We start from the raw sequence: 25,994 nt of genomic DNA, 5'->3' as shown, positions 1-25,994 counted from the left end.
ATGTCTCCCAGAGCTGTGTGTGTGTCTCCCAGAGCTGTGTGTGTGTCTCCCAGAGCTGTGTGTGTGCTGTTCCTGGGTGCAGTCATTCTCTGCTCTGCGAATGAGGACCCTGATGTCCAGCGCACGAGTCCTCAGCATACGCCGGTCAGACTCTTCACTGACGAGGACCTGGCCAGGTACAATGGGGATCAGGTAACTATCCTGCTGCTATTCCTCTTGCCGGTTTGGTGTACTGTATGTTATCATTAGTGATGAGCGAGCACTACCATGCTCGGTTGCTTGTAACCAGCAGTCCGGTGCTTGAATGGACGCGACTCATGTACCCGAGTATAATGGAAGTCAATGGGGAACTCAAGCAACTTTCAGAAAGATTTTCCATAAAAAATGCTCGAGTTCGTCATTGACTTCCATTATACTCGGTTCTCAAGTCCACCCCATCCGTGCGTCCGACTGTTCGTTACAAGACCCGAGCGTAGTATTATACTGTAGGTTTTTCTGCACACAAATCCACACCAAATCCGCAAAGTAATGACTGAGTCCGGATTCAGACTGCTATATTACTTGTACGTGCGCTATCTGGGAGGCCGGTTTCAGACGTCCATGTTACAGGTACGTGCGTGTGACATCCATTTTTAACACGGATGTCACACGTGCCCATGTTCTCTGGAGTTACACACATCTGTGCTTTCACATGGACCGTGTGAACTGGCGTGGCCCCGCATGCACACACGGAGACATGTCCGTTTTTTCTCTGGGAGCACGGGTGTCACACGGATCGCACACTGATGTGATCCGTGTGACATCAGTGTAATACGTACTGGAGAAAATAGGGGTCTTTGAAATAAAAAGTGTTCTATATTCACCTGTATCCAGCGCTGCTTTCTTCGGCTCTGCTGTCTCCTGCTTCTGACCCCCGCTTAATATATTCATTGATTATTCACTACACTGAGGGCCTGGAAGCAGGAGCATCACTGGGGACAGGTGAGTATCCAGCAAGCAGTGTGTGTGCAGTGACTTCAGGAGCTCATCCAAGTTCCCGATGAACCCGTGAAGTCACCATCGTGACACCCGCTGTAGCATGGGTTTCGTCAGGAGTCATCATGCTGTCCCCAAAGATGCTTCCAGGTCCAAGGTGCAGTGAATATTCAATGAGCATAATTAGCGGGGGGTCAGCAGAGCAGAAGAAAGCAGCGCTGGATACAGGTGAATATAGAAAATCTTTTTAATTCAAAGACGTGTTTTCTCTGGTACATGTCACATGAATGGAAACACAGATGTCACATGTGTGACCATACCCATGCGTGTGGCTTGTACCTGATTAAACATGGACGTCTGAAACCGGCCTAACAGAGAGCACACTGATCCATTAAGAACCATGTGCCCGAGCACGCTAGTGAGTTTTCTACGGTCCGGCAATCTAGTGTACGATTATAGACCCGGATTAGTGCTTGAAAATTCAGGCAGCTCCTGCACCAGTCTGCTATCTCATCGAGCTGTATGTGGACCCAGTCAAATCAAGGGCATAACATGTCCCCTTTTCCATATGGCTATCTGTTCCTGGCCTTTGACTATGTTCACATGTGGCACCCCTGAGGCTTCAGGCAACATAGGGTACTGCACCTCCTTTAGGGTGTAGTACTTATCCCGGGTCCAAGGAAGGTCAGCACCAGTTCCACCAACATACACATACATAAATCGTGGGTTGCCCTCCCCACTGGGAGTGGGCCAGGGTTGGGTCACAGAATGGGGTCACCACAGCGGTTGGGTTTACAGGATGCCACCACACTAGGGTCTCCCGAGCCACTAAAACCGGAACTCAGGGTCGGGGAGAAACAACCACCAGGGGGAGTGAGGAGCACACAGTGGGAAGAGCAGGTTGACCAAATGAGCGTAGTGAACCAGCCAGTGGCAGCCACTGGGGGCAACAGCTTGGAACATATAACTACAAAAAAGGAACAACTACAGACGCGGAGCAGAGCGAATGTGACGCGAGGCAGCTCTGTGGGCCAAGGCGTTTCAACACAGTCGCTGGGGAGAAGTAGGAGGCTGCTTCCATAGGACCGGTGCTGTCAGGGTACAGAACCCTAAGGCAAGCGCACTTCACGTTGTCTACCAACTTTGCCAGGGTCGCGGGAACAGGCTAGAAAAGTCACCGTACCTGTCCCACTATTCCTGAAGCCAAACAGCATATAGGATCCGGGGCTGAGGTCTTCAACCAGCCCCACATCAGAACCACGCTATCAGCATACAGAACGGAACATTTCACGGACACCGGGATCCCCAAGTGCTTCACGCCACGGGGATCCGATACTTAGTGCATCAAAGAAGGAAGGGCTCACAGGCTGACACACAACGGAACTGACCTTCCACGGATCCGGGATCAGCTGGAGCCCATAGTGGCAGAGACCGGTACTCTGGGGCAGCGCCTGAACTACCAGTGAGTAAAAGACCTGTAAACGCAGCCCCTGTCTCTGCCTCTCGTTTACCGGCGCCCAGCGCTGAGGCGCCAACAGGGACTACCACCACCCCCGTCCTCGGTCATCCTCCCCGGGGTAACCCTGCTCCGTCTGTGGGGAGTGACACCATCCTGGCTGCGACCTTCACCATCAGCCACGGAGAGCAGTACCCGCAGCAGCGGCCCATTCCTGGCCGCGTACCACAGGTGGCGTCACGATCTAAAAAGACTTTTCTCATCATCACTGCCACCCCCATCCTCCAGCCTTCCTCCCGTCCACCGCCTTTCCTCCCTTCTGTATGTCTCGGGGTCACGAGCCCGGGCCAGGCCAGTCCATGACGACGCAGAAGATCTGCACCCTACACATGTTATTTTCTGCATCAAAACCTGCTCTCTTGGCCTCTTTCACACGTCCGTGCCTCTGGTACGTGTTTGGTCAGTTTCCTCACGTACCGGAGACACGGGCACACGTAGACCCATTAAAATCAATGGGTCTGCGCTCACGTGTGTATTCTGCCATGGAACGTGTTTCCGTGTGGAACATACGTGTGCCCGTGTGCTCCACACGCACACATGTCCGGTTTTCTCATCACGGGTGTCACACGGAACGCAAACGGACCACACGGATGTGTTCCATGTGACACGCACCAGAGAAAACACACGTGTTTGAGAAAAAAAAAAAAACTTTACTCACCTTCTCCAGCCCTGCAGTCTCTTTCGCTGCTGTCACTTGCTGCCGACCCCTGCTCATTATGCTAATTGAATATTCACTTCACTGCGGCCGGAAGCAGCAGCAGCAGCGGGGAGTGGGCAGGACCGGAGACCGAAGATCAGCACCACGAACAGCGACGCCAGGGACAGGTGAGCAGAACGTTCCCGTTCTCCATGTGTTATCACGGAGAACACACGTGTGCCATAAACACGGCTCACGCAGGGCAATACGCACCTTTGACATGTCCATGAAAAACGTACGTGATTTTCACGAACGTGTGAAAGAGGCCTAAAAAAGCAGGTTTTGCTGAAGGAAAAAAAGCAACATGTGAACATAGCCTTACGTATGCTAACTCAAAGTTTTAAGTGCAGATTTTGCACCATAAGCAGAGTGAAAAACGTCTACAAAGCAGTGCCCATTTTTCTTAAGGGTGCAGCTTCCCTCCCACAAGAAAATACTTTAATAAGTGACATGTCACTCACTGAATCAGTAAATCCAGGCGAGGTGGCAATTCACTCCTCCATTGTTAGTCCCAGCCCCGCTTGAAGCTCTTTTCCTTTGTGGTTGTATGACTGCAGAGTTGCCTCCCTCCGATAATTCAGCGCTCCAATAATACACTGGCCACATTACTCTTTTAATGGACGGGGTCGACCACAGCCTTATTATTCCTTTCTCCACATAATCATTTTCTTTGAACCGTAAAACGTGTGTAACATCCGGAATCCGAAACAGTAAGCGGGAACAGAAAGTCAACCATGTAGTTATCTGGTAAGAGGAGCAAGCGACTGGAGCTGACTCCCCTGGTACACAACAATGCCCTGCACCCAAAAGTTTAGTCCCGACCTAACCAGACTCTGAAAGAAGGGAAGAAGAATAGCAATGAGAACGTATAACCCAAAGTTTTCAAACCACATTGACTGCAGTCAGGACCCTTCCCTCTTTGTTTTGTCTTTTGCCCTAAATGATGCTCAAGCTTGGGGTGTACACCCTTCATGACTGTAGGCGGCAGAAAACCTTGGCAGAAAGGAGTCTCTTTTGTCTACCCACCCATGGAGATCCTTCTGTAACACCCCCCAGCCCCACACAACCTCCTATATTCCCTTTACACCCCTATCTGCATCACGATCCTTCCAAATATGTGGGTGGTCTCTCTAGCAATGGTATTTTGAGGCACCCATATTACCAAATCTGATGAGATTTTAAAGTTTTACCGGTTTGAGTCTCACTTATTCAGAGTAATACCAAAATATGGTAGCTAACGAAATGCGCAATACATAAAGAAGTCATATCATATGTCTGACATAAAGAAGTCAGACCCGCTTGTACTGTCTGGACCTACATGGTCATTATGATGGATTTATCATCTTCTCCACAGGAGGATCAGCCCATATATATGGCAGTAAAAGGGCCGTCTTTGATGTTTCAGCTGGAAAAGGTGATGTTCCTTCTTTTAAAAAATCTTTTGTCTTCTCTGTGCACACCTGTATTAATAGAAAGCTGAAGTTAAAAGGAACCTGTCAAGTCCAATATACACCCAGGAGCAGTTCTGGGTACATATTGCTAATCCCTGTGTGACGCCCTGGCCTATCAGGTCATCACAGGGTATTGTGCAATCTGCCCTTCTGTACAATATCCACCTCCTCCTTGGTTACGGGTCCCTGACCTTTGGTGTTGCTAAGAACAAGCTAATCAAAACCCTAGAAACACTCTGCACCACACCCACCAGACACACCAGTGGACGGCCTGAAGGGAATAGGGCCAGTCACTTGGGGGGTTGGTTAAGGGGAGGTCAGGAGTGTTAGGAGACCGTCAGTTGTGAAGTGACTCTCAAGAGGAGAGGTCACGAGTGAGTTGAGAAGTGACTCTCGTAAGGAGAGGTCAGTAGCTGGGCTCCATGAGCTACTAAGTGGCAGACGTTGGTCTGGGCCTGGTAGAAGCTAGACCCCGGTCGCAGGGGATCGTGACAAGGGGCACAGTGTGTCAAGGAGGACAGCCGGCAGCCTTGTGCCATCACCGGGCAGGGGCCAGGATACGACGGGGTACGTGCACCCCAGGCCAGGAAGTAGCTTCAGGCGTCCTGGTAATTCACCCAACGAGGACGGAGCCTTCAAGATCCGTTCTCCACCCGCTCCAAAATCGGGGTACTAGCGCAACGAGGGGGATAGGATTTTCCCACTACATAGTCCAGAAAATCCCAAGCGTGAACCCTGAGAGCAAGCGCACTCCGTTAGCCATACAGATGAGCGGGACCCGTTTTAGTTTCAAGCTGAATGGGACCAAACTGTAGAAAAAGGTGCCAAGGTTAAGGTCACAGGCTAACAAGCAACACCAACGAACACGGAATCCAGGCGTGCTCCCTCCCTGCTGCAGTGGCATCAAGAACTATGGTTTACCACGGTTGTCAGTGTTATTGGACTGAGTGAGTGCGCAATTAACCTCTACCGGCCCGACGGCACCTTCCCCCTATCAACACCGAGTCCCGGGGCATCCCCCTCTACCCGTGGAGGGGTTAAACACCTGGCTGCCCATACCATCGCCACCGGGTACTCCTTGTCGCAGCGGTGGTACTTCACCCTTACCACACACCACGGGTGGCATCACGAACTGTCCATATCATCCCCTGTACATAACCCCCCTTTATTCAAATGGCCGCACGACCCCCGGGTCCGGAGACCCCCTTGAGCCACTGCGGATCTGGATCCGAGCAGCCCGGCTGCTGACGCGGGGGCGGCACACCTGCCTAACTATCCCTGTATCTAGTAGCATAGCTAGAGAGATCTTTAGAAACAGTATTTGTAAAGATCTTTTATCGTATGCAAATGAGCGCAGGGATTAGTTCCTGGGAGGTGCTTCCCCGGCCAGTCGCCCCCATTAGCATGTTAGTACACCCCTGTGGGCATGCTATCATACTAATGAATACGCAGCATCACAGGATGATCTCACGCACCTCTCCACTGCCATCGCCGCCCGACGCTGGATTTCGGCTCAATGCGCATGACTCCGGAGTTTCGGTCATGCGCACTATGAAGCTGGGTGTACACGCCCCGGCTTCATACCGAAGTAGTGCACATGACCGAAATTCCGGGGTGATGTGTACTAAGCCAAAATCCAGCATCGGGCGGTGATGGCAGCGGAGAGGCGAGTGAGATCATCCTGTGATGCTGCGCATGCATTAGATCTCTTTATCTATGCTAGTGTATACAGGGACGGTTAGGCAGGGATTAGCAATATACACCCAGAACTGCTCCTGGTTCTGGGTGTATACTGCACCTGACTGGTTCCCTTTAAAGTATGGCACCTTCCTTCCTGAAACAGACATGGCCTTGTCTATGGGGTGAGCTGCATTACCACACACAACCATGGACAAGGATAGCGCTCTTTCTGGAAGAAAGCAATTACATTTCTTTAAACTCTTACAAAAGGGAGCAGAAAGAGGCAGCACAAAATGATTGTTGAAAGCCAGCATCGGCGCTCAGTGCACCGTTGTCAATTCATTGTACCTTCCTACCTTCCTCCTCGTTGATTGTCAGCTCTGATTTTACATGAACCGGAGTCTGGCACCGATAGCTGGAAAACAATCAGGTCTGAAGACGCACTGAACTGTTCGGCTATGACAGGGTTGCACTGAGCACCTGTGCTTGGTTTGAACAGTCATTCTATACTGACAGATTCCCTTTAAAGTCCTATTAACCTGCTGATTTCACTAGGAATATGTGACTAGTCTGAAACCACTCCATCAATCAACTGTCCATATGATTTATCCGCCTCGAGGATTTGTCAGGTATTCGTTTCTACTCGCTTGTTAGTGATTAATGATGACATTGTATGTTTCACAGAGTTCTATGGGAAGGGAGCCCCTTATAATAAACTGGCAGGAAAGGACTCTACCCGGGCTGTGGCCAAGATGTCTCTGGAGCCAGAAGACCTTATTGCTGACACGGTAAGGACAGCAGCTAAGGAAAGCGAGAGCGAAGGAGAACATAAACTCAGGAGATTAATGTCAGCGCTCTTCTCAGCTGAGCGTGCATGACTTCAATGGGGAGAGTGGAATAAGTGTCTGTCTGCCAACTTATCACCCAAAGTAACAAAAAGATCAAAAGTTAAAGGGAACCTGTCACATGCAAAAATGCTATTAACCTGTAGATATAGGGTTAATCTGCAGATTTATAGCGTTTGAAACCTGCCCGGCACCTGCACTTTACACTACACTGCCGGGAGGAAATATACTTTAACCCTCCCAGCAGCATTCCGCATTCAGTCACTGGGGCGGCGCCCACGCTGATTCAGTCAGCGCTCTATTTATGGAGAGCGGCGGCTATAACCACACTCCCTGCACTGACTAACAGCCGCACAGCATTAGAGGAAGCTGTCAGTCAGTGCGGGGGCAGTTACAGCCTCCACTCTCCATACACAGAGTAGTGACTGACCCGGCGCCGCCTGCATGACTGAAACCCAAACGCTGCCACCCCGCAGCCGTGTTTAATGTGCAGGCTCTGGGCAGGTTCACAATGCGATTAACCTGTAGATTAACCCCATATCTGCAGGTTAATAGTATTCTTCGACGTGACAGGGTCCCTTTATAATTCAGCATGCTCTGTAATGTTCTCCTCTGACATCCTCTGTTGGACCCTCTGTTGTCATTGTGTGACTTTGGTGAAAACGGTCTACCATAAAATGTCGGGTTCAGCCTACTTGCATTTCTTAAAGTGTAACCGTCACTTTAATTTTTATTTCATAAATCAATAGTTCACATGAAAATAAGAAGCTTTGTAATTTATCTTAGGCTAGTTTCACACTTGCGTTGGACGGCATCCGTTGCATTGTGTTGTGTGACGCATGCAACGGATGCGTTGCATATAGTGGCACAACAGATGCTACGGATCGTACAAAACAACGGAAAGCTTTTTTTTTTTTTTTCTTTACAGTTTTACCGGCAGCAGACTATTGTGAACGATCAGCTGATCGCTCTCAATAGCCGGCGGGCGGGCGCTCAGCTGAGCGCTGTCAGTTGCCGGCGGCCATGCATGCCAGCGGGCGCTCAGCTGAGCACTGTCACTTGCCGGCGGCCATGCATGCCAGCGGGCGCTCAGCTGAGCGCTGTCAGTTGCCGGCGGCCATGCATGCCAGCGGGCGCTCAGCTGAGCGTTGTCACTTGCCGGCGGCCGTGCATGCCAGCGGGCGCTCAGCTGAGCACTGTCACTTGCCGGCGGGCGGGCACTCAGCTGAACGTTCGGCCACCGCGAGACAAAATAAAGTTTGTGATTTAAAAAAAAAAACAAAGAGCATGCGCATTGAAATCCTGAGGATTCCGCTACTCAAAACAACGTTACATGCTGCGTTCCTCCTGCTGGGCGGAAGCAACGGGGCGTCACCCAGCGGAAGCAACGCAGGTCCTTTTGGCACAATCCGTCATCCATACAAGTCTATGGGAAACAGCAGAATCCGTTAACGGATTCCGCTGTTTTCCAAAAGGGCGGATTGTAACGGAAGGAAAACAACGCAAGTGTGAAAGTATCCTTATCAGACAAATTTGCTTCTTTGCTGGAATTGATCGGTCATTATCAAAATTCTTGATTCTGAGGTAAAATCTGTATTCAGTGAAGAGTTTCCCATTACTGAGCTAGCAGATGGCAGTTGGTGCTGATGAGATTCTATGGCAGAGGGAGGAGCTACAGGAAGAGGGAGGAGCTACAGCAGAGGTCCACACCTTCTCCCTCTTCTATCTCTATAGAATCTCATCAGCACTAACTGCCATCTCCTATCTCAGCAATGGTAAAATGTTCACTGAATACAGATTTTACCTCAGAATTGAGAATGTTGATAATGACCGATCAATTCTGGCCGAGAAAGAAGCAAATTTCTCTGATAAGATATATTACAAAGTTGCTTATTTTCATGTGCACTATTAATTAAAACGTAACCGTCATTTTAATTTTAAGTATATAGAGTTTTAAGTCCAGACCAGTACAAGTAAAGTTATAAATATAGGCACCAGCAGAATAGTGAGTGCAGCTCTGGAGTATAATACAGGGTGTAACTCAGGATCAGCACAGGATAAGTAATGTATGTACACTACAGTTCAAAAGTTTGGGGTCACCCAGACAATTTTCTTTTCCATGAAAAATCATACTTTTATTTATGAAATGAGTTGCATAATGAATAGAGAATATCATCCAGACAGTGACGAGGTTAGAAATAATGATTTTTACTTGAAATAATACTTTTCTCTTCACACTTTGCTTTCGGCACAGAATGCTCCTTTGCAGCAATTCCAGCTTTGCAGACCTTTGGCATTCTCGCTGTTAATTTGCGGAGGTAATCTGGAGATATTTCCCCCCCCATGCTTCCTCCTCCCCACAAGTTGGATTGGCTTGATGGACACTTTTTGAGCACCATACGGTCAAGCTGCTCCCACAACAGCTCAATAGGGTTGAGATCTGGTGACTGGGCTGGCCACTCCATTACAGATAGAATACCAGCTGCCGGCTTCTTCCCTAAATATTTCATGCATAATTTGGAAATGTGCTTTGGGTCATTGTCCTGTTGTAGGATGAAATTGACTAAAATCAAATGCTGTCCACAGGGTATGGCATGGCGTTGCAAAATGGAGTGATAGCCTTCCTTATTCAAAATCCCTTTTAGGCTATGTGCGCACCTACCGGATTTTGCCGCGGATTTTCCGCGGATTTGCTGCATGTTTCGCTGCAGAAAATGTTCATAACATCTCTGCAGTGAATCACCAGCAAATCCTATGGAGAAAAAAAATCCTGTGCGCACTGGGCGGAATTTGACAGCTGCATGTTTTGCTGCGGGAATCCCGCAGCAAAAACAAGTGCATGTCACTTCTTTTCCGCACATCGCTGCGGGATTTCACTCCATTGACTCAATGTTAATCATGAAATCCCGCAGGGAATAACGCAGGCAGCAAATTCTGTGCGGTTCACTGCGTTTTCCTGCGTTATTCCCTGCGGTATTTCGCGGTTTACCTCCGGTAATGTACATCGCTTGCTTGCGGTTTTGCAGGGAAGTGATGTCATTACAGGAAGAGGAAGCGGAGCAGAGAGTAAACACAAACACATCACACACACACACACATCACAGACATAGAACACAGACATAGAACACACATAGAAAGAAAACGGAAATATAGGAAAAAAAGAACGTGGGCTCCGCTGCATATTTTACCTTCCAGCCGAGGTAAGCACACAGCGGCGGCCCGGTATTCTCAGGCTGGGGAGGGAGAGGGGCAGGGATAATGTCCCCCGCCTCACTCCCCCTCCCGCAGCCGAGAATATCAGCCGCAGCTGCCCCGGGACTGTCGCATGCAATATGCGGCAGCACCGGCGTGTCCTCGGCTCTTCTTGCCACCGTGTAGCAGTGGTGGCAAGGTAATACAAGGGGTTAATGGTGATGGGGGACCACCGCCATTAACCCCAGGCTTGATCATGGCAGCGTCTATGTGACAGCTGACATGATCAGCCCGTAAGTAAAGTGAAAAAAACACAGACACCGAAAAATCCTTTATTTTAAATAAAACCAACAAGCCTCGTTCACCATTTTATTAACCCCCCCCCCAAACAAAGCTCCGGCGTAATCCACCGCTCCGACATCCACAGCTCCGGCTCCGGCGTCCTGCACTGCTGACATCCAGCCGCGACTGTCACAGACACAGGCTGAATGCAGCAGACAGCAGAGGTAATTACCGGTCATTTCCCACGGCCGGTAATGTGAACTCACTGCCGACCGTGGGAAATGTAGCGATCTGTCCTCTATCTATCCCTCTATCTATTCTTCTGTCTATCTACTATCAGAATTAAATGTATTTTTTTTTTTTTTTTCTTCAATGTGCTTTATTGCATTGAATGCAATAAAGCACATCCCAACCCGCACGCGGCAAAACCGCGGCAATACCGCGAACAATACCGCGGTAAAACCGCAGCAAACCGCATGCGGTTTTCGGGTGCGGTTTCCCGCGGTTTTTTACCGCGGGTGCGGTAATCTTTGAGAGCATGCGGAATTTTCTCAAGAAAATTCCATTTCCCAGTGCGCACAGAGCCTTACATTGTACAAATCTCCCACTTTACCAGCACCAAAGCAACCCCATACCATCACATTACCTCCACCATGCTTGACAGATGGCGTCAGGCACGCTTCCAGCATCTTTTCTGTAGTTCTGCATCTCACAAATGTTCTTCTGTGTGATCCAAACACCTCAAACTTCAATTCGTCTGTCCATAACAGTTCTTTGCGTTTTGCGGGTACTATTTAATGAAGCTTCCAGTTGAGGACCTGCGATACGTCGCTTTCCTAAACTAGAGGCTCTAATGTACTTGTCTTGTTGCTCAGTTGTGCAGCGCGGCCTCCCACTTCTTTGTACTCTGGTTAGAGCCTGTTTGTGCTCTCCTCTGAAGGGAGTAGAACACACCATTGTAGTAAATCTTCAGTTTCTTGGCAGTCTCTCGCATCGAATAGCCTTCATTTCTAAGAACAAGAATAGACTGTTGAGTTTCACATGAAAGTTCTCTTTTTCTGGCCATTTTGACAGTTTAATGGAACCAACAAATATAATCCTGCAGATTCTCAACTAGCTCAAAGTAAGGTCAATTTTTTAGCTTCTCTAATCAGCAAAACTTTTTTCAGCTGTGCTAACATACTTGCACAAGGGTTTTCAAGGGATTTTTAAACATCCATTAGCCTTCTAACACAGCAAACACAATGTACCATTAAAACACTGGAGTGGTATTTGTTGGAAATGGGTCTCTATACACCTATGTAGATATTGCATTAAAAACCAGACATTTGCAGCGAGAATAGTCATTTATCACATTAACAGTGTATAGAGTGAATTTCTGTTTAATGTAATGGTAGCTTCATTGAAAAAAAAAATAATGTGCTTTTCTTTCAAAAATAAAGAAATATCTAAGTGACCCTAAACTTTTGAACTGTAATGTATGTACGCAGTGACTGCACCAGCAGAATAGTGAGTGCAGCTCTGGAGTATAATACAGGATGTAACTCAGGATCAGGGAGGATAAGTAATATATGTACACAGTGACTGCACCAGCAGAATAGTGAGTGCAGCTCTGAAGTATAATACAGGATGTAACTCAGGATTAGTAATGTATGTACACAGTGACTGCACCAGCAGAATAGTGAGTGCAGCTCTGAAGTATAATACAGGATGTAACTCAGGATCAGGGAGGATAAGTAATATATGTACACAGTGACTGCACCAGCAGAATAGTGAGTGCAGCTCTGAAGTATAATACAGGATGTAACTCAGGATCAGGGAGGATAAGTAATATATGTACACAGTGACTGCACCAGCAGAATAGTGAGTGCAGCTCTGAAGTATAATACAGGATGTAACTCAGGATCAGGGAGGATAAGTAATATATGTACACAGTGACAACTTTTTATGTATTCTATTTGTAATTTATAAAATATTAGACCTTTGCTATTTAGGGTTTCTCAAAAATTGTGATGCATTGATATTGAATTTTCTCATTTTTCTTCAGACCGGCCTCACTGAGGAACAGTTGAAGTCTCTAGATGACATTTTTGAGAGCGTGTATAAGAAGAAATACCCGATTGTGGGGTACACGGCCCAGCGAATCCTGAATAAAGATGGCAGGCCCGACTCAAGCTTTAAACCTGAGGATCAACCGCACTTTAAGATCAAAGATGAATTTTAAAGATTATCATCGGCAAAGTAAAATGATGCCGATAAAGAGGTTTCCAAAATTAGAAAAAGTGAATCGGCAGCGCTCCTGGTCATGGCTGGTGTCTGGTATCGGCACTCGGCACCACTTACTTGAATACTGCAATCCCCGATGAAGCCTTTAGATGGTGCTGGCTAATGTAAAAGAAGCAGACATCTTTTTTTCTAGTTTTGGATAAACCCTTTTAAATTTGGGAACATCGAGAGCTAAAACTTTTTTTTTTTTTCCTATTGGTGTGATAGTTGTATCCTGGGAGTGATTTTACTGTAGACTTTACATTTGTTGGGTTTAGGTGCTATTATCTTATTCTAATGACTTTATATCTTCTGGTCCTGAAGATGAAGGAATATTCATGTTTCTATAGGGGGAGGAAATTAAAACAAGGCACCGTATGTAGTAGTGCTCTATGAGGTCTATGGCAAAGGGGGGTCTTTCTCTCTTCGTGTAAAAGTACTGAACTGTGATTTTGGAGGCATTTTTACACTTTCCTTTGCTTGGTTCTGTTTTTGCCTGTAAATGAGTCCGAAGTACTTAGACTAATGCGGGCGTCACACGGGACGATAAATCGGGCGATCGCATAAGCCATCGCACCCGCCCCCGTCGTTTGTTGCGTCACGGGCAATTAGTTGCCCGTGGCGCACAAAGTCGTTACCCCCGTCACACATATTTACCTCCCAGACGACCTCGCTGTGGGCAGCGAACATCCACTTCCTGAAGGGGGAGAGACGTTCGGTGTCACAGCGACATCACACGGCAGCCGGCCAATAGAAGCGGAGGGGCGGAGATGAGCGGGACGTAAACATCTCCTTCCTCCTCATAGCCGGCGGGACGCAGGTAAGCTTTGTTCGTCGCTCCTGTGGTGTCACACGGAGCGATGTGTGCTGCCACGAGAGCGACGAACAACCGGCGCCCAGAAGGAGGAACGAGATTATGAAAATGAGCGACGTGTCAACGAGCAACGATAAGGTGAGTATTTTTGCTTGTTCACTGTCGTTCGTAGCTGTCACTCGCTACGATATGTCAAACGATGCCGGATGTGCGTCACTAACGACGTGACCCCGACGACATATCGCCCGATATATCGTACCGTGTGACGCCCGCATAAGTTTGATGGAAACCACTACTTCATGACCTCCCACCAAGCTTTATTCAACCTTACATGGGAGGGGGGGAGTAGTCCTCATTGGAAAGGTAAATTAAGAATGGGAAGGGGATACATGCTCCATAGTTTATAGTCTGGAGCACAGGAACCCAAAACCATTGGGTCCAATTTAGCAATGATTTTGTTTGGTGGTGTGTAGTATAAATAAAGCCCTGGAAGATAAAAAATTAGGTATCTTATTAGATATTTGACACCATCACACACATACAATCACCTGTGACCACCCTTAACTTAAAGCTCTACTCCAGTGTTTTGGGTTTTTTTCCTCAGTGCTGGAGTTGCTCTTTAAATCCCCTGTCCCCTGTCATATACTCATTTTCCGTCAGCTTCACCATTTACTGACGTTGCTCCGATCCTGCGGCGCCGTCTTCTGCCCATAATGTCTGACTGGCCGTAAGTCAGAAGTTGCATCACAAACTCCCAATGCAACTCTATGAGAGCCAGAACGAGGCTCTCATAGACTTTTGAGTTGTGACCTCCAGCGCGATCCATGAAATACTGGATCTGCCGGCAGCTCACAAATTGACGGAGCAGCGGTGATGAAAGGTGAGTATAAGACTGGGGGAAGGGGGACTTAGATTTAAAGCATCACTCCAGCTATGCAATAATATAAAACGCTGGAGTGGTGCTTTTATAAAAGATAACTGTACTTTCAAATAACTTTTCAGAATAAGCTGTCCCCTGCGTGTGTGTGTATATAAGAAATCGCACTATTGTAAGCTGCATTTTCACCAGTTTCCCCTGCTGTAGGCTTTATCTCTAATTTGCAATTCACTCTGAGCTGGTGGAAGGAGACTAGCTGCTATGATGTCTTCCATTCACTGTACACAGAGAGTGATTCCTACTCTTCATTCCTTAGTTGGCGCACATAGAAAAGCAGGCAAAGCATGGAAGGAACGTGAGCAGTAATAACCTGCGGCCATAAAACTAGGAGAGTCACTTGTAGAGAAGGATCTGGGTGTACAGTACTTGTAGATCAGACTAAATAACAGCATGCAGTGTCAATCAGCGGCTTCTAAAGCTAGCAGAATATTATGTGTTAAGAGGTATGAACATGTAGGACAGGGACGTAATACTACCATACACCTGGAATATGCAGTTCAGTTCTGGGCACCAATCCATAGAAAGGAGCTGGAAAAGGTACAAAGGAGATCCACAAAACTGATAAGAGGCATGAAGGATCTTATTTATAGGGAAAGATTGGAAAGACTACATTTATTTAGTCTTAAGGCCCCGTCACACTAAGCAACATCGCTGCTAACGAACAACTTTTGTGACGTTGCTAGCGATGTTGCTGTGTGTGACATCCAGCAACAACCTGGCCCCTGCTGTGGGGTCGTTGGTTGTTGCTGAATGTCCTGGGCCATTTTTTAGTTGTTGCTGTCCCGCTGTGAAGCACAGATCGCTGTGCGTGACAGCGACAGAGCAACAACTGAATGTGCAGGCAGCAGGAGCCGGCTGCTGCGGACACTGGTAACCACGGTAAACATCGGGTAACCAAGAAGCCCTGTCCTTGGTTACCCAATATTTACCTTTGTTACCAGCCTCCGCCGCTCTCACTGTCAGTGCCGCCTCCTGCTCTGTGCACATGTAGCTGCAGCACACATCGGGTAATTAACCCGATGTGTGCTGTAACTAGGAGAGCAGGGAGCTAGCGCTAAGCGGTGTGCGCTGTTCCCTGCTTTGTGCACATGTAGCTGCAGCACACATCGGGTAATTAACCCGATGTGTGCTGTAACTAGGAGAGCAGGGAGCTAGCGCTAAGCGGTGTGCGCTGTTCCCTGCTTTGTGCACATGTAGCTGCGTGCACTGGTAACCAAGGTAAATATCGGGTTAGGGGTGGGGGATATGAGTATCCTGTAAAAGCCAAGAAGACGCTCCCTTCATCTGGAGAAAGAAAGGTTCACTCCTCAAAGAAGACAAGGCCTTATTACTACAAGAACTATTAACCCCTTCAAAATATGACATAAACTTGCGTCTTATGCGAGCGTCACACAGGACGACCGATTGTGCGATTGCACGAGCGATCGTACCCGCCCCCGTCGTTTGTGCGTCACGGACAAATCGCTGCCCGTGTCGCACAAAGTCGTTAAACCGCTGTCACATGTACTTACCTGCTGGACGACGTCACTTTGGGCGGCGAACATTCTCTTCCTGAAGGGGGAGGGACGTTCGGCGTCACAGCGATGTCACACGGCAGCCGGGCAATAGAAGCGGAGGGGCGGAGATGAGCGGGACATAAACATCCCGCCCACCTCCTTCCTTCCGCATTGCCGGCGGGACGCAGGTAAGCTGTGTTCATCATTCCCGGGGTGTCACACGGAGCGATGTGTGCTGCCCTGGCTACGATGAACAACCGGTGCCATGAAAAATAAACGATGTTTTAAAAATAAGCAACGAGTACACGACTCACGATTTGTGACCGATTCAGCGTCGCTTGGAGGTGTAACACACGAAACGACGTCGCAAACGATGTCGGATGTGCGTCACGAAAACCGTGACCCTGACGACATATCGCACGATAGATCGTCTCGTGTGACGCCCGCATTAGGTCATGTCCCTGCCTTTGATTCTGGCTTTCAAACTGAGCCCGCATCTTTCCCCCCCACATATCAGTGGATTTAATCATGCACCATGTGCCTCTAATCTCCGATTCACCTGCGGCTATTAACTAGTTAAATCCTGCTGTTAATCTCTAACAGCGGGATTTAACACGCCGGCGGGAAGCACATCATTCTTCGGGCCCACGATGTGATCGAAAGGCGCCGATGGGTTGCCATGATAGCTGGGGGTCAGCTGATGACCCCTGCTACTGTCATCATTGGTTTATGAAGTTTGTTGAAAGTACAGTTCAGACTTAGACATTAGAAAAACATGGCTGCTTTCTTCCTAAAACAGCCTGCTTATCCACAGGTTGTGTCTGTTGTCACCTCAGCACTGTTTAAGTAAATGGACATCATCTGCAATACCAAACACAACCTGTGGTCAGGGGTAGCGCTGATTTGGAAAGAATGCAGCCATGTTTTACTAAAGGGGGCTTTACACGCTACGACATCGCTAATGCGAACTCGTTGGGGTCACAGAATTGGTGACGCACATCCGGCCGCATTAGCGATGCCGTTGCGTGTGTCACCGATGAGCGATTTTGCATCGTTGCAAAAAACGTGCAAAATCACTCATCGGTGACATGGGGGTCCATTCTCAAAAAATCGCTACTGCAGCAGTAACGAAGTTGTTCCTCATTCCTGCGGCAGCACACATCGCTCCGTGTGACACCGCAGGAACGAGGAAGCTCTCCTTACCTGCCTCCCAGCCGCTATGCGGAAGGAAGGAGGTGGGCAGGATGTTACGTCCCACTTAGCTCCGCCCCTCCGCTGCTATTGGGCGGCCACTCTGTGACGCCGCACGGACCGCCCCCTTAGAAAGGAGGCAGTTCGCCGGTCACAGCGACGTCGCCGGGCAGGTAAGTATGTGTGATGGATCTGGGCGATGTTGTGCGACACGGGCAGCGATTTGCCCGTGTCGCGCAACAGATGGGGGGCGGGTACCCACACTAGCGATATCAGGACCGATATCGCAGTGTGTAAAGCCCACTTTAGAGATCTTTTTTTACACATTGCTACATCCTGTGCACTTTTAGAGAACATTGTGCACCCATTAAAATGGTGATAAGAGCACCCTGAAAGAAGCGCGATGCAGGTAGCACATGGGTTGCCTGGGTTCATAAAATCTAAAATTTCACTTTTCAGTCATCGTGGAGATCAAGAGAATTGCAAAACATTTGGAGGAAGGGCTAATATCTCCCTGGGCGAACATTTAAAAAAAACAAAAAAACATATATATATTTTGTCTAATTCTGTTTGTGTGTAACGGAAATCCCGCGTCACTGGGCGCGGGCGGCTGGTGCACCCAATCAGCGACAGACTCAGTCCGACCTCGAATTGGCGCGGGATTTGAACCACGCTTCGCTGATTCGTCTCACACAGACACCGCTGCACACAGACTCCTTTTATATACACCCCAGAATGTACACCCGAGCAGCCTTTATATACACCCCACAAGTCAAAGCCTTTATATACACCTCACAAGTCAAAACCTCTATATACACCCCAGCAGCAGCCTTGCACTTCTTCTCTTTTCATACTCTGTAGTACTTTCTCCCTCCCCTCGCTGCCCCTGCAGGCTGGGAGATACGGCTGCTTCCTATTTCCTCCTCGGCATGTCCCGCCCACCTCTTTGCTCAGCTGCCTCCGGATTGGATGTGGGTGTTGCTGAGGGAGTGGTGTGGTGTGTATATAATATATATCAACATATAACAATAGACCAGCTGACCTCGGAGCTCCGGTTTAATAATACCTGGTCTTACTTGGTTGCACGGATCAAGACTGGGAACACATCCAGCAATAGAGGTAATCTTGTAAGAAGTTCCAGCAGGTAGTAGTGCTAAAATCCAAATTTATTGAGCAAGTTTAAAAGATTCCAGAGCTCAATTAGTAAAGTGCAGGATACATGCTGTTGCAGACTACGTGTTTCGGCGGTGTAAAAGCCGCCTTCTTCACGGTCTCAAGCTCAGAGACCGTGAAGAAGGCTGCTTTTACACCACCGAAACACTTTACTAATTGAGCCCTGGAATCTTTTAAATTTGCTCAATAAAACTGGATTTTTGCACTACTACCTGAAGTCTTCTTACCTGCTGGAACATCTTACAAGATTACCTATATAATAAATATATATTATATGTATCATTTTTTATAGATATATATATATATATATATATATATATATATATATATATATATATATATATATATATAAATGATATATATAATATGTATATGTATCGTTTTTATATATATATATATATATATATATATATATATATATATATATATATATATATATATATATATTTTTTATATTTATTTTTTAAGATTCTCAAACCATACTGTTCGCGAAAAAAGGGAGATTTTGCTTGCTTCTACCCCAAAATCGCATTAATGAAACCTTCAGCTTGTCAGCGTTAGATACGACGTCACACAGCTCCATTGACGGCGAAGATAGAAACATTATAGATCTCGGAGAATGACAGAAACTGATGCGGGATAACGTCCAAACTTGAGAATACCCCTTTACTTTTCCCATTTAGAAGCTCCAGATTGCAGAAGTGTGCAGCATAGCTATAATGTGTAGACCACTATAATCCCCCCATTATTGCATAGATGCTGTCTGCAGATTCATATACCTCATTGTGTAAGCGTGGAATATTGTCAGAGCCGCGGTTTATAATATGTATAATATGCAGAGTGTAAAGGAAACTTTTTATTTTGGGGTTTATTTGTTTTCTATGGTGGGAGGCATTTATTGAACGGGTTGATTAGTTATCAGACGATATTGGTTATCCAATATCCTGTACTAATCAAATGTATTTATTTTCTGGGAAAAGAGATCCAAATCCTCTCCTTACACTCATTAATCGAGTTAAATGGTAAACTTTTTGCTGCCTACAGCCACCAGTAGGGGGAGCACATTGAAGACGGATTTACTACAGCTGCATTAAAGGGAACCTGTTACCTGATTTGTCCCCTATAAGCTGTGGCTACCACCAGTGAGTCCTTATATACAGTATATACAGCATTCTAGAATACTGCATATAAGAGCAAAGGATGCTTTGTGGATCATAAAAAAACTGCTTTTATTATACTCCCCTGCGGGACAGCCTGGTCCGATGGGTGTTGCTGTTTTCAGTGTGGCCCCTCATCTCTTCTTTCGATCATTGTCCTCCTTCCCAGATCCGTGTGGATGACGCACCCTAAGTCATCCACACAGTGTCCTCCATTGTGCTCCTGCGCACTTCTCTCTGCCCTGCTGAAGGAAGATCAAAGTAATATAGTGTGCATGCGCAGGCGGGCTTTTACCTTTCCCTGCGCTTGCGCATTACAATACCTTTGCTCTGCCATTGGCAGGGCAAAGTGAAGTACGCTTGCAGAGAAGCACAATGGAGGACACTGTGTGGATAACGTAAGAAGGAGGACGGTGATCACTAGAGGAGAGAAGGCACCAGACGGAGACCAGTGACACCTATTGGACCTGAACATGCCGCTGGCGACTATAATAAAAGGTGTTTTTTTACATTATACAGAGCGGCCTGGGCTCTTACATACAGTATTTTGGAATGCTGTATATATGGGCTGACTGGTAGTGGCCCTTATATACAGTTTAAAAGGGAACCTGTCACCAGATTTGGTGGCTCAGTGGTTAGCATTGCAGCCTTGCAGCGCTGGGGTCCTGGGTTCAAATCCTACCAAGGACACCATCTGCAAGGAGTTTGTATGTTCTCTCCGTGTTTGCGTGGGTTTCCTCCGGGTACTCCGGTTTCCTCCCACACTCCAAAGACATACAGATAGGGACTCTAGATTGTGAGCCCCAATGGGGACAGTGTTGCCAATGTATGTAAAGCGCTGTGGAATTAATAGCGCCATATAAATGAATACAATTATTATTATTAATTATAATCTGTCTTTGTAGCTCCCCCTAGTGGAATATTTTATTTTTTTTATTTTATACACAGACAGAACATACTGCTATATAAATGTCCTTTTATTTTCTATCAATGTTTTTTTTTTCTTACATATATTCATGATTGTTGCAGCCATTTTAATGTTTGTTTAAAAAAATTGAAAAGAAAAAGAAGCCTTATTGCTGCAGACGTTTTAATGCTGTATTGTTTTAATACATGTGCCTTGTGTGTCGGTGGTAGCCATGAGAATAGTGGATGTTATTGTTTGGAAGAAAACGGTTGGGCCAGATTCACACTTCCCACATTTCTGCAGGTTTTTTTTTATATTTTGCTAAATCCAGAAGTGAATGTAAAAGGATATTTTTCTAACCACTTTGTTTTTTAGCAGTCCAAATTTTCTTTCCTGTGTTCAATCGTAGTAAACAAAATTAAAAAAAAAATAGTTGTGACAAAGAAAACGGCTTGAATTGTTTCTTTCTCTAGTTTTTCTGAGTAAAATAGTTAAAAATGGAAAATAAATATCAACAATGTGTACTGATGGTATGCAAACATCAAAAGTATTAATAAACACTACTTACAGTGCCTTGCAAAAGTATTCACCCCCTTGGCTTTTACCTACATTATAACCTGTGTTTAAATATTTTTGTAATCCGATTTGTGTGTGAAGCATCGGCATTAAATAGTCTAAGTTGGGGAAGTGAAATGAGAAAAATATAAGCAAAATTTTAATTTATGGGATAAAATAAGTAAAAATTGCCATGTGCATAAGTATTCACCCCTTTTGTTATGAAACCCCTAAAAAAGACTTCTGGTGCAAGTAATACCCGTCATAAATCAATCACATATTTAGTTAGAGGAAGTCCACCTGTATGCAATCTAAGTGTCCCGGGGTCTGTCAGTATATACACACTCCTTTTACTAAAAGGCCACAGAGGCTGTAACACCATTAACAAGAGACCCCACTAACCAAACAACACGGTGAAGACCAAGGAGATCTCCAAACAACACCATAAAGACCAAGGTGCTCTCCAAACAACACCATGGAGACCAAGGTGCTCTCCAAACAACACCATGGAGACCAAGGACATCTCCAAACAACACAGTGAAGATCAAGGACATCTCCAAACAACACAGTGAAGAACAAGGACATCTCCAAACAACACAGTGAAGATCAAGGACATCTCCAAACAACACAGTGAAGATCAAGGACATCTCCAAACAACACAGTGAAGATCAAGGACATCTCCAAACAACACAGTGAAGATCAAGGACATCTCCAAACAACACAGTGAAGATCAAGGACATCTCCAAACAACACAGTGAAGATCAAGGACATCTCCAAACAACACAGTGAAGATCAAGGACATCTCCAAACAACACAGTGAAGATCAAGGACATCTCCAAACAACACAGTGAAGATCAAGGACATCTCCAAACAACACAGTGAAGATCAAGGACATCTCCAAACAACACAGTGAAGATCAAGGACATCTCCAAACAACACAGTGAAGATCAAGGACATCTCCAAACAACACAGTGAAGATCAAGGACATCTCCAAACAACACAGTGAAGATCAAGGACATCTCCAAACAACACAGTGAAGATCAAGGACATCTCCAAACAACACAGTGAAGATCAAGGACATCTCCAAACAACACAGTGAAGATCAAGGACATCTCCAAACAACACAGTGAAGATCAAGGACATCTCCAAACAACACAGTGAAGATCAAGGACATCTCCAAACAACACAGTGAAGATCAAGGACATCTCCAAACAACACAGTGAAGATCAAGGACATCTCCAAACAACACAGTGAAGATCAAGGACATCTCCAAACAACACAGTGAAGATCAAGGACATCTCCAAACAACACAGTGAAGATCAAGGACATCTCCAAACAACACAGTGAAGATCAAGGACATCTCCAAACAACACAGTGAAGATCAAGGACATCTCCAAACAACACAGTGAAGATCAAGGACATCTCCAAACAACACAGTGAAGATCAAGGACATCTCCAAACAACACAGTGAAGATCAAGGACATCTCCAAACAACACAGTGAAGATCAAGGACATCTCCAAACAACACAGTGAAGATCAAGGACATCTCCAAACAACACAGTGAAGATCAAGGACATCTCCAAACAACACAGTGAAGATCAAGGACATCTCCAAACAACACAGTGAAGATCAAGGACATCTCCAAACAACACAGTGAAGATCAAGGACATCTCCAAACAACACAGTAAAGATCAAGGACATCTCCAAACAACACAGTGAAGATCAAGGACATCTCCAAACAACACAGTGAAGATCAAGGACATCTCCAAACAACACCGTGAAGACCAAGGTGCTCTCCAAACAACACCGTGAAGACCAAGGTGCTCTCCAAATAACACCATGAAGACCAAGGTGCTCTCCAAACAACACCATGGAGACCAAGGACATCTCCAAACAACACCATGGAGACCAAGGACATCTCCAAACAACACATTGAAGATCAAGGACATCTCCAAACAACACAGTGAAGATCAAGGACATCTCCAAACAACACAGTGAAGATCAAGGACATCTCCAAACAACACAGTGAAGATCAAGGACATCTCCAAACAACACAGTGAAGATCAAGGACATCTCCAAACAACACAGTGAAGATCAAGGACATCTCCAAACAACACAGTGAAGATCAAGGACATCTCCAAACAACACCGTGAAGACCAAGGTGCTCTCCAAACAACACCGTGAAGACCAAGGTGCTCTCCAAATAACACCATGAAGACCAAGGTGCTCTCCAAACAACACCATGGAGACCAAGGACATCTCCAAACAACACCATGGAGACCAAGGACATCTCCAAACAACACATTGAAGATCAAGGACATCTCCAAACAACACAGTGAAGATCAAGGACATCTCCAAACAACACAGTGAAGATCAAGGACATCTCCAAACAACACAGTGAAGATCAAGGACATCTCCAAACAACACAGTGAAGATCAAGGACATCTCCAAACAACACAGTGAAGATCAAGGACATCTCCAAACAACACAGTGAAGATCAAGGACATCTCCAAACAACACAGTGAAGATCAAGGACATCTCCAAACAACACAGTGAAGATCAAGGACATCTCCAAACAACACAGTGAAGATCAAGGACATCTCCAAACAACACAGTGAAGACCAAGGACATCTCCAAACAACACAGTGAAGACCAAGGACATCTCCAAACAACACAGTGAAGACCAAGGACATCTCCAAACAACACAGTGAAGACCAAGGACATCTCCAAACAACACAGTGAAGACCAAGGACATCTCCAAACAACACAGTGAAGACCAAGGACATCTCCAAACAACACAGTGAAGACCAAGGACATCTCCAAACAACACAGTGAAGACCAAGGACATCTCCAAACAACACAGTGAAGACCAAGGACATCTCCAAACAACACAGTGAAGACCAAGGACATCTCCAAACAACACAGTGAAGACCAAGGACATCTCCAAACAACACAGTGAAGACCAAGGACATCTCCAAACAACACAGTGAAGACCAAGGACATCTCCAAACAACACAGTGAAGACCAAGGACATCTCCAAACAACACAGTGAAGACCAAGGACATCTCCAAACAACACAGTGAAGACCAAGGACATCTCCAAACAACACAGTGAAGACCAAGGACATCTCCAAACAACACAGTGAAGACCAAGGACATCTCCAAACAACACAGTGAAGACCAAGGACATCTCCAAACAACACAGTGAAGACCAAGGACATCTCCAAACAACACAGTGAAGACCAAGGACATCTCCAAACAACACAGTGAAGACCAAGGACATCTCCAAACAACACAGTGAAGACCAAGGACATCTCCAAACAACACAGTGAAGACCAAGGACATCTCCAAACAACACAGTGAAGACCAAGGACATCTCCAAACAACACAGTGAAGACCAAGGACATCTCCAAACAACACAGTGAAGACCAAGGACATCTCCAAACAACACAGTGAAGACCAAGGACATCTCCAAACAACACAGTGAAGACCAAGGACATCTCCAAACAACACAGTGAAGACCAAGGACATCTCCAAACAACACAGTGAAGACCAAGGACATCTCCAAACAACACAGTGAAGACCAAGGACATCTCCAAACAACACAGTGAAGACCAAGGACATCTCCAAACAACACAGTGAAGACCAAGGACATCTCCAAACAACACAGTGAAGACCAAGGACATCTCCAAACAACACAGTGAAGACCAAGGACATCTCCAAACAACACAGTGAAGACCAAGGACATCTCCAAACAACACAGTGAAGACCAAGGACATCTCCAAACAACACAGTGAAGACCAAGGACATCTCCAAACAACACAGTGAAGACCAAGGACATCTCCAAACAACACAGTGAAGACCAAGGACATCTCCAAACAACACAGTGAAGACCAAGGACATCTCCAAACAACACAGTGAAGACCAAGGACATCTCCAAACAACACAGTGAAGACCAAGGACATCTCCAAACAACACAGTGAAGACCAAGGACATCTCCAAACAACACAGTGAAGACCAAGGACATCTCCAAACAACACAGTGAAGACCAAGGACATCTCCAAACAACACAGTGAAGACCAAGGACATCTCCAAACAACACAGTGAAGACCAAGGACATCTCCAAACAACACAGTGAAGACCAAGGACATCTCCAAACAACACAGTGAAGACCAAGGACATCTCCAAACAACACAGTGAAGACCAAGGACATCTCCAAACAACACAGTGAAGACCAAGGACATCTCCAAACAACACAGTGAAGACCAAGGACATCTCCAAACAACACAGTGAAGACCAAGGACATCTCCAAACAACACAGTGAAGACCAAGGACATCTCCAAACAACACAGTGAAGACCAAGGACATCTCCAAACAACACAGTGAAGACCAAGGACATCTCCAAACAACACAGTGAAGACCAAGGACATCTCCAAACAACACAGTGAAGACCAAGGACATCTCCAAACAACACAGTGAAGACCAAGGACATCTCCAAACAACACAGTGAAGACCAAGGACATCTCCAAACAACACAGTGAAGACCAAGGACATCTCCAAACAACACAGTGAAGACCAAGGACATCTCCAAACAACACAGTGAAGACCAAGGACATCTCCAAACAACACAGTGAAGACCAAGGACATCTCCAAACAACACAGTGAAGACCAAGGACATCTCCAAACAACACAGTGAAGACCAAGGACATCTCCAAACAACACAGTGAAGACCAAGGACATCTCCAAACAACACAGTGAAGACCAAGGACATCTCCAAACAACACAGTGAAGACCAAGGACATCTCCAAACAACACAGTGAAGACCAAGGACATCTCCAAACAACACAGTGAAGACCAAGGAC

The 25,994-nt window shown here is 46.3% G+C and overlaps 1 protein-coding gene across 1 annotated transcript; it reads left to right on the top strand.

Moving 5' to 3' along the window:
- NENF (neudesin neurotrophic factor) lies at positions 1-18,655 on the top strand. The gene is given in 5 exon segments (XM_075339158.1): positions 1-192; positions 4,543-4,573; positions 4,576-4,602; positions 7,004-7,107; positions 12,686-18,655. Coding segments are annotated over 5 exon segments (531 nt in total). The 3' UTR covers positions 12,863-18,655.
- Positions 18,656-25,994: the final 7,339 nt, after the last annotated feature.

This window comes from Anomaloglossus baeobatrachus, chromosome 3 (genome assembly GCF_048569485.1).
Source record: "Anomaloglossus baeobatrachus isolate aAnoBae1 chromosome 3, aAnoBae1.hap1, whole genome shotgun sequence".
Taxonomy (NCBI): Eukaryota; Metazoa; Chordata; class Amphibia; order Anura; family Aromobatidae; genus Anomaloglossus; species Anomaloglossus baeobatrachus.
Note: the sequence above shows the minus strand (reverse complement) of the source record. Positions and strands in the feature narration are given on the sequence as shown.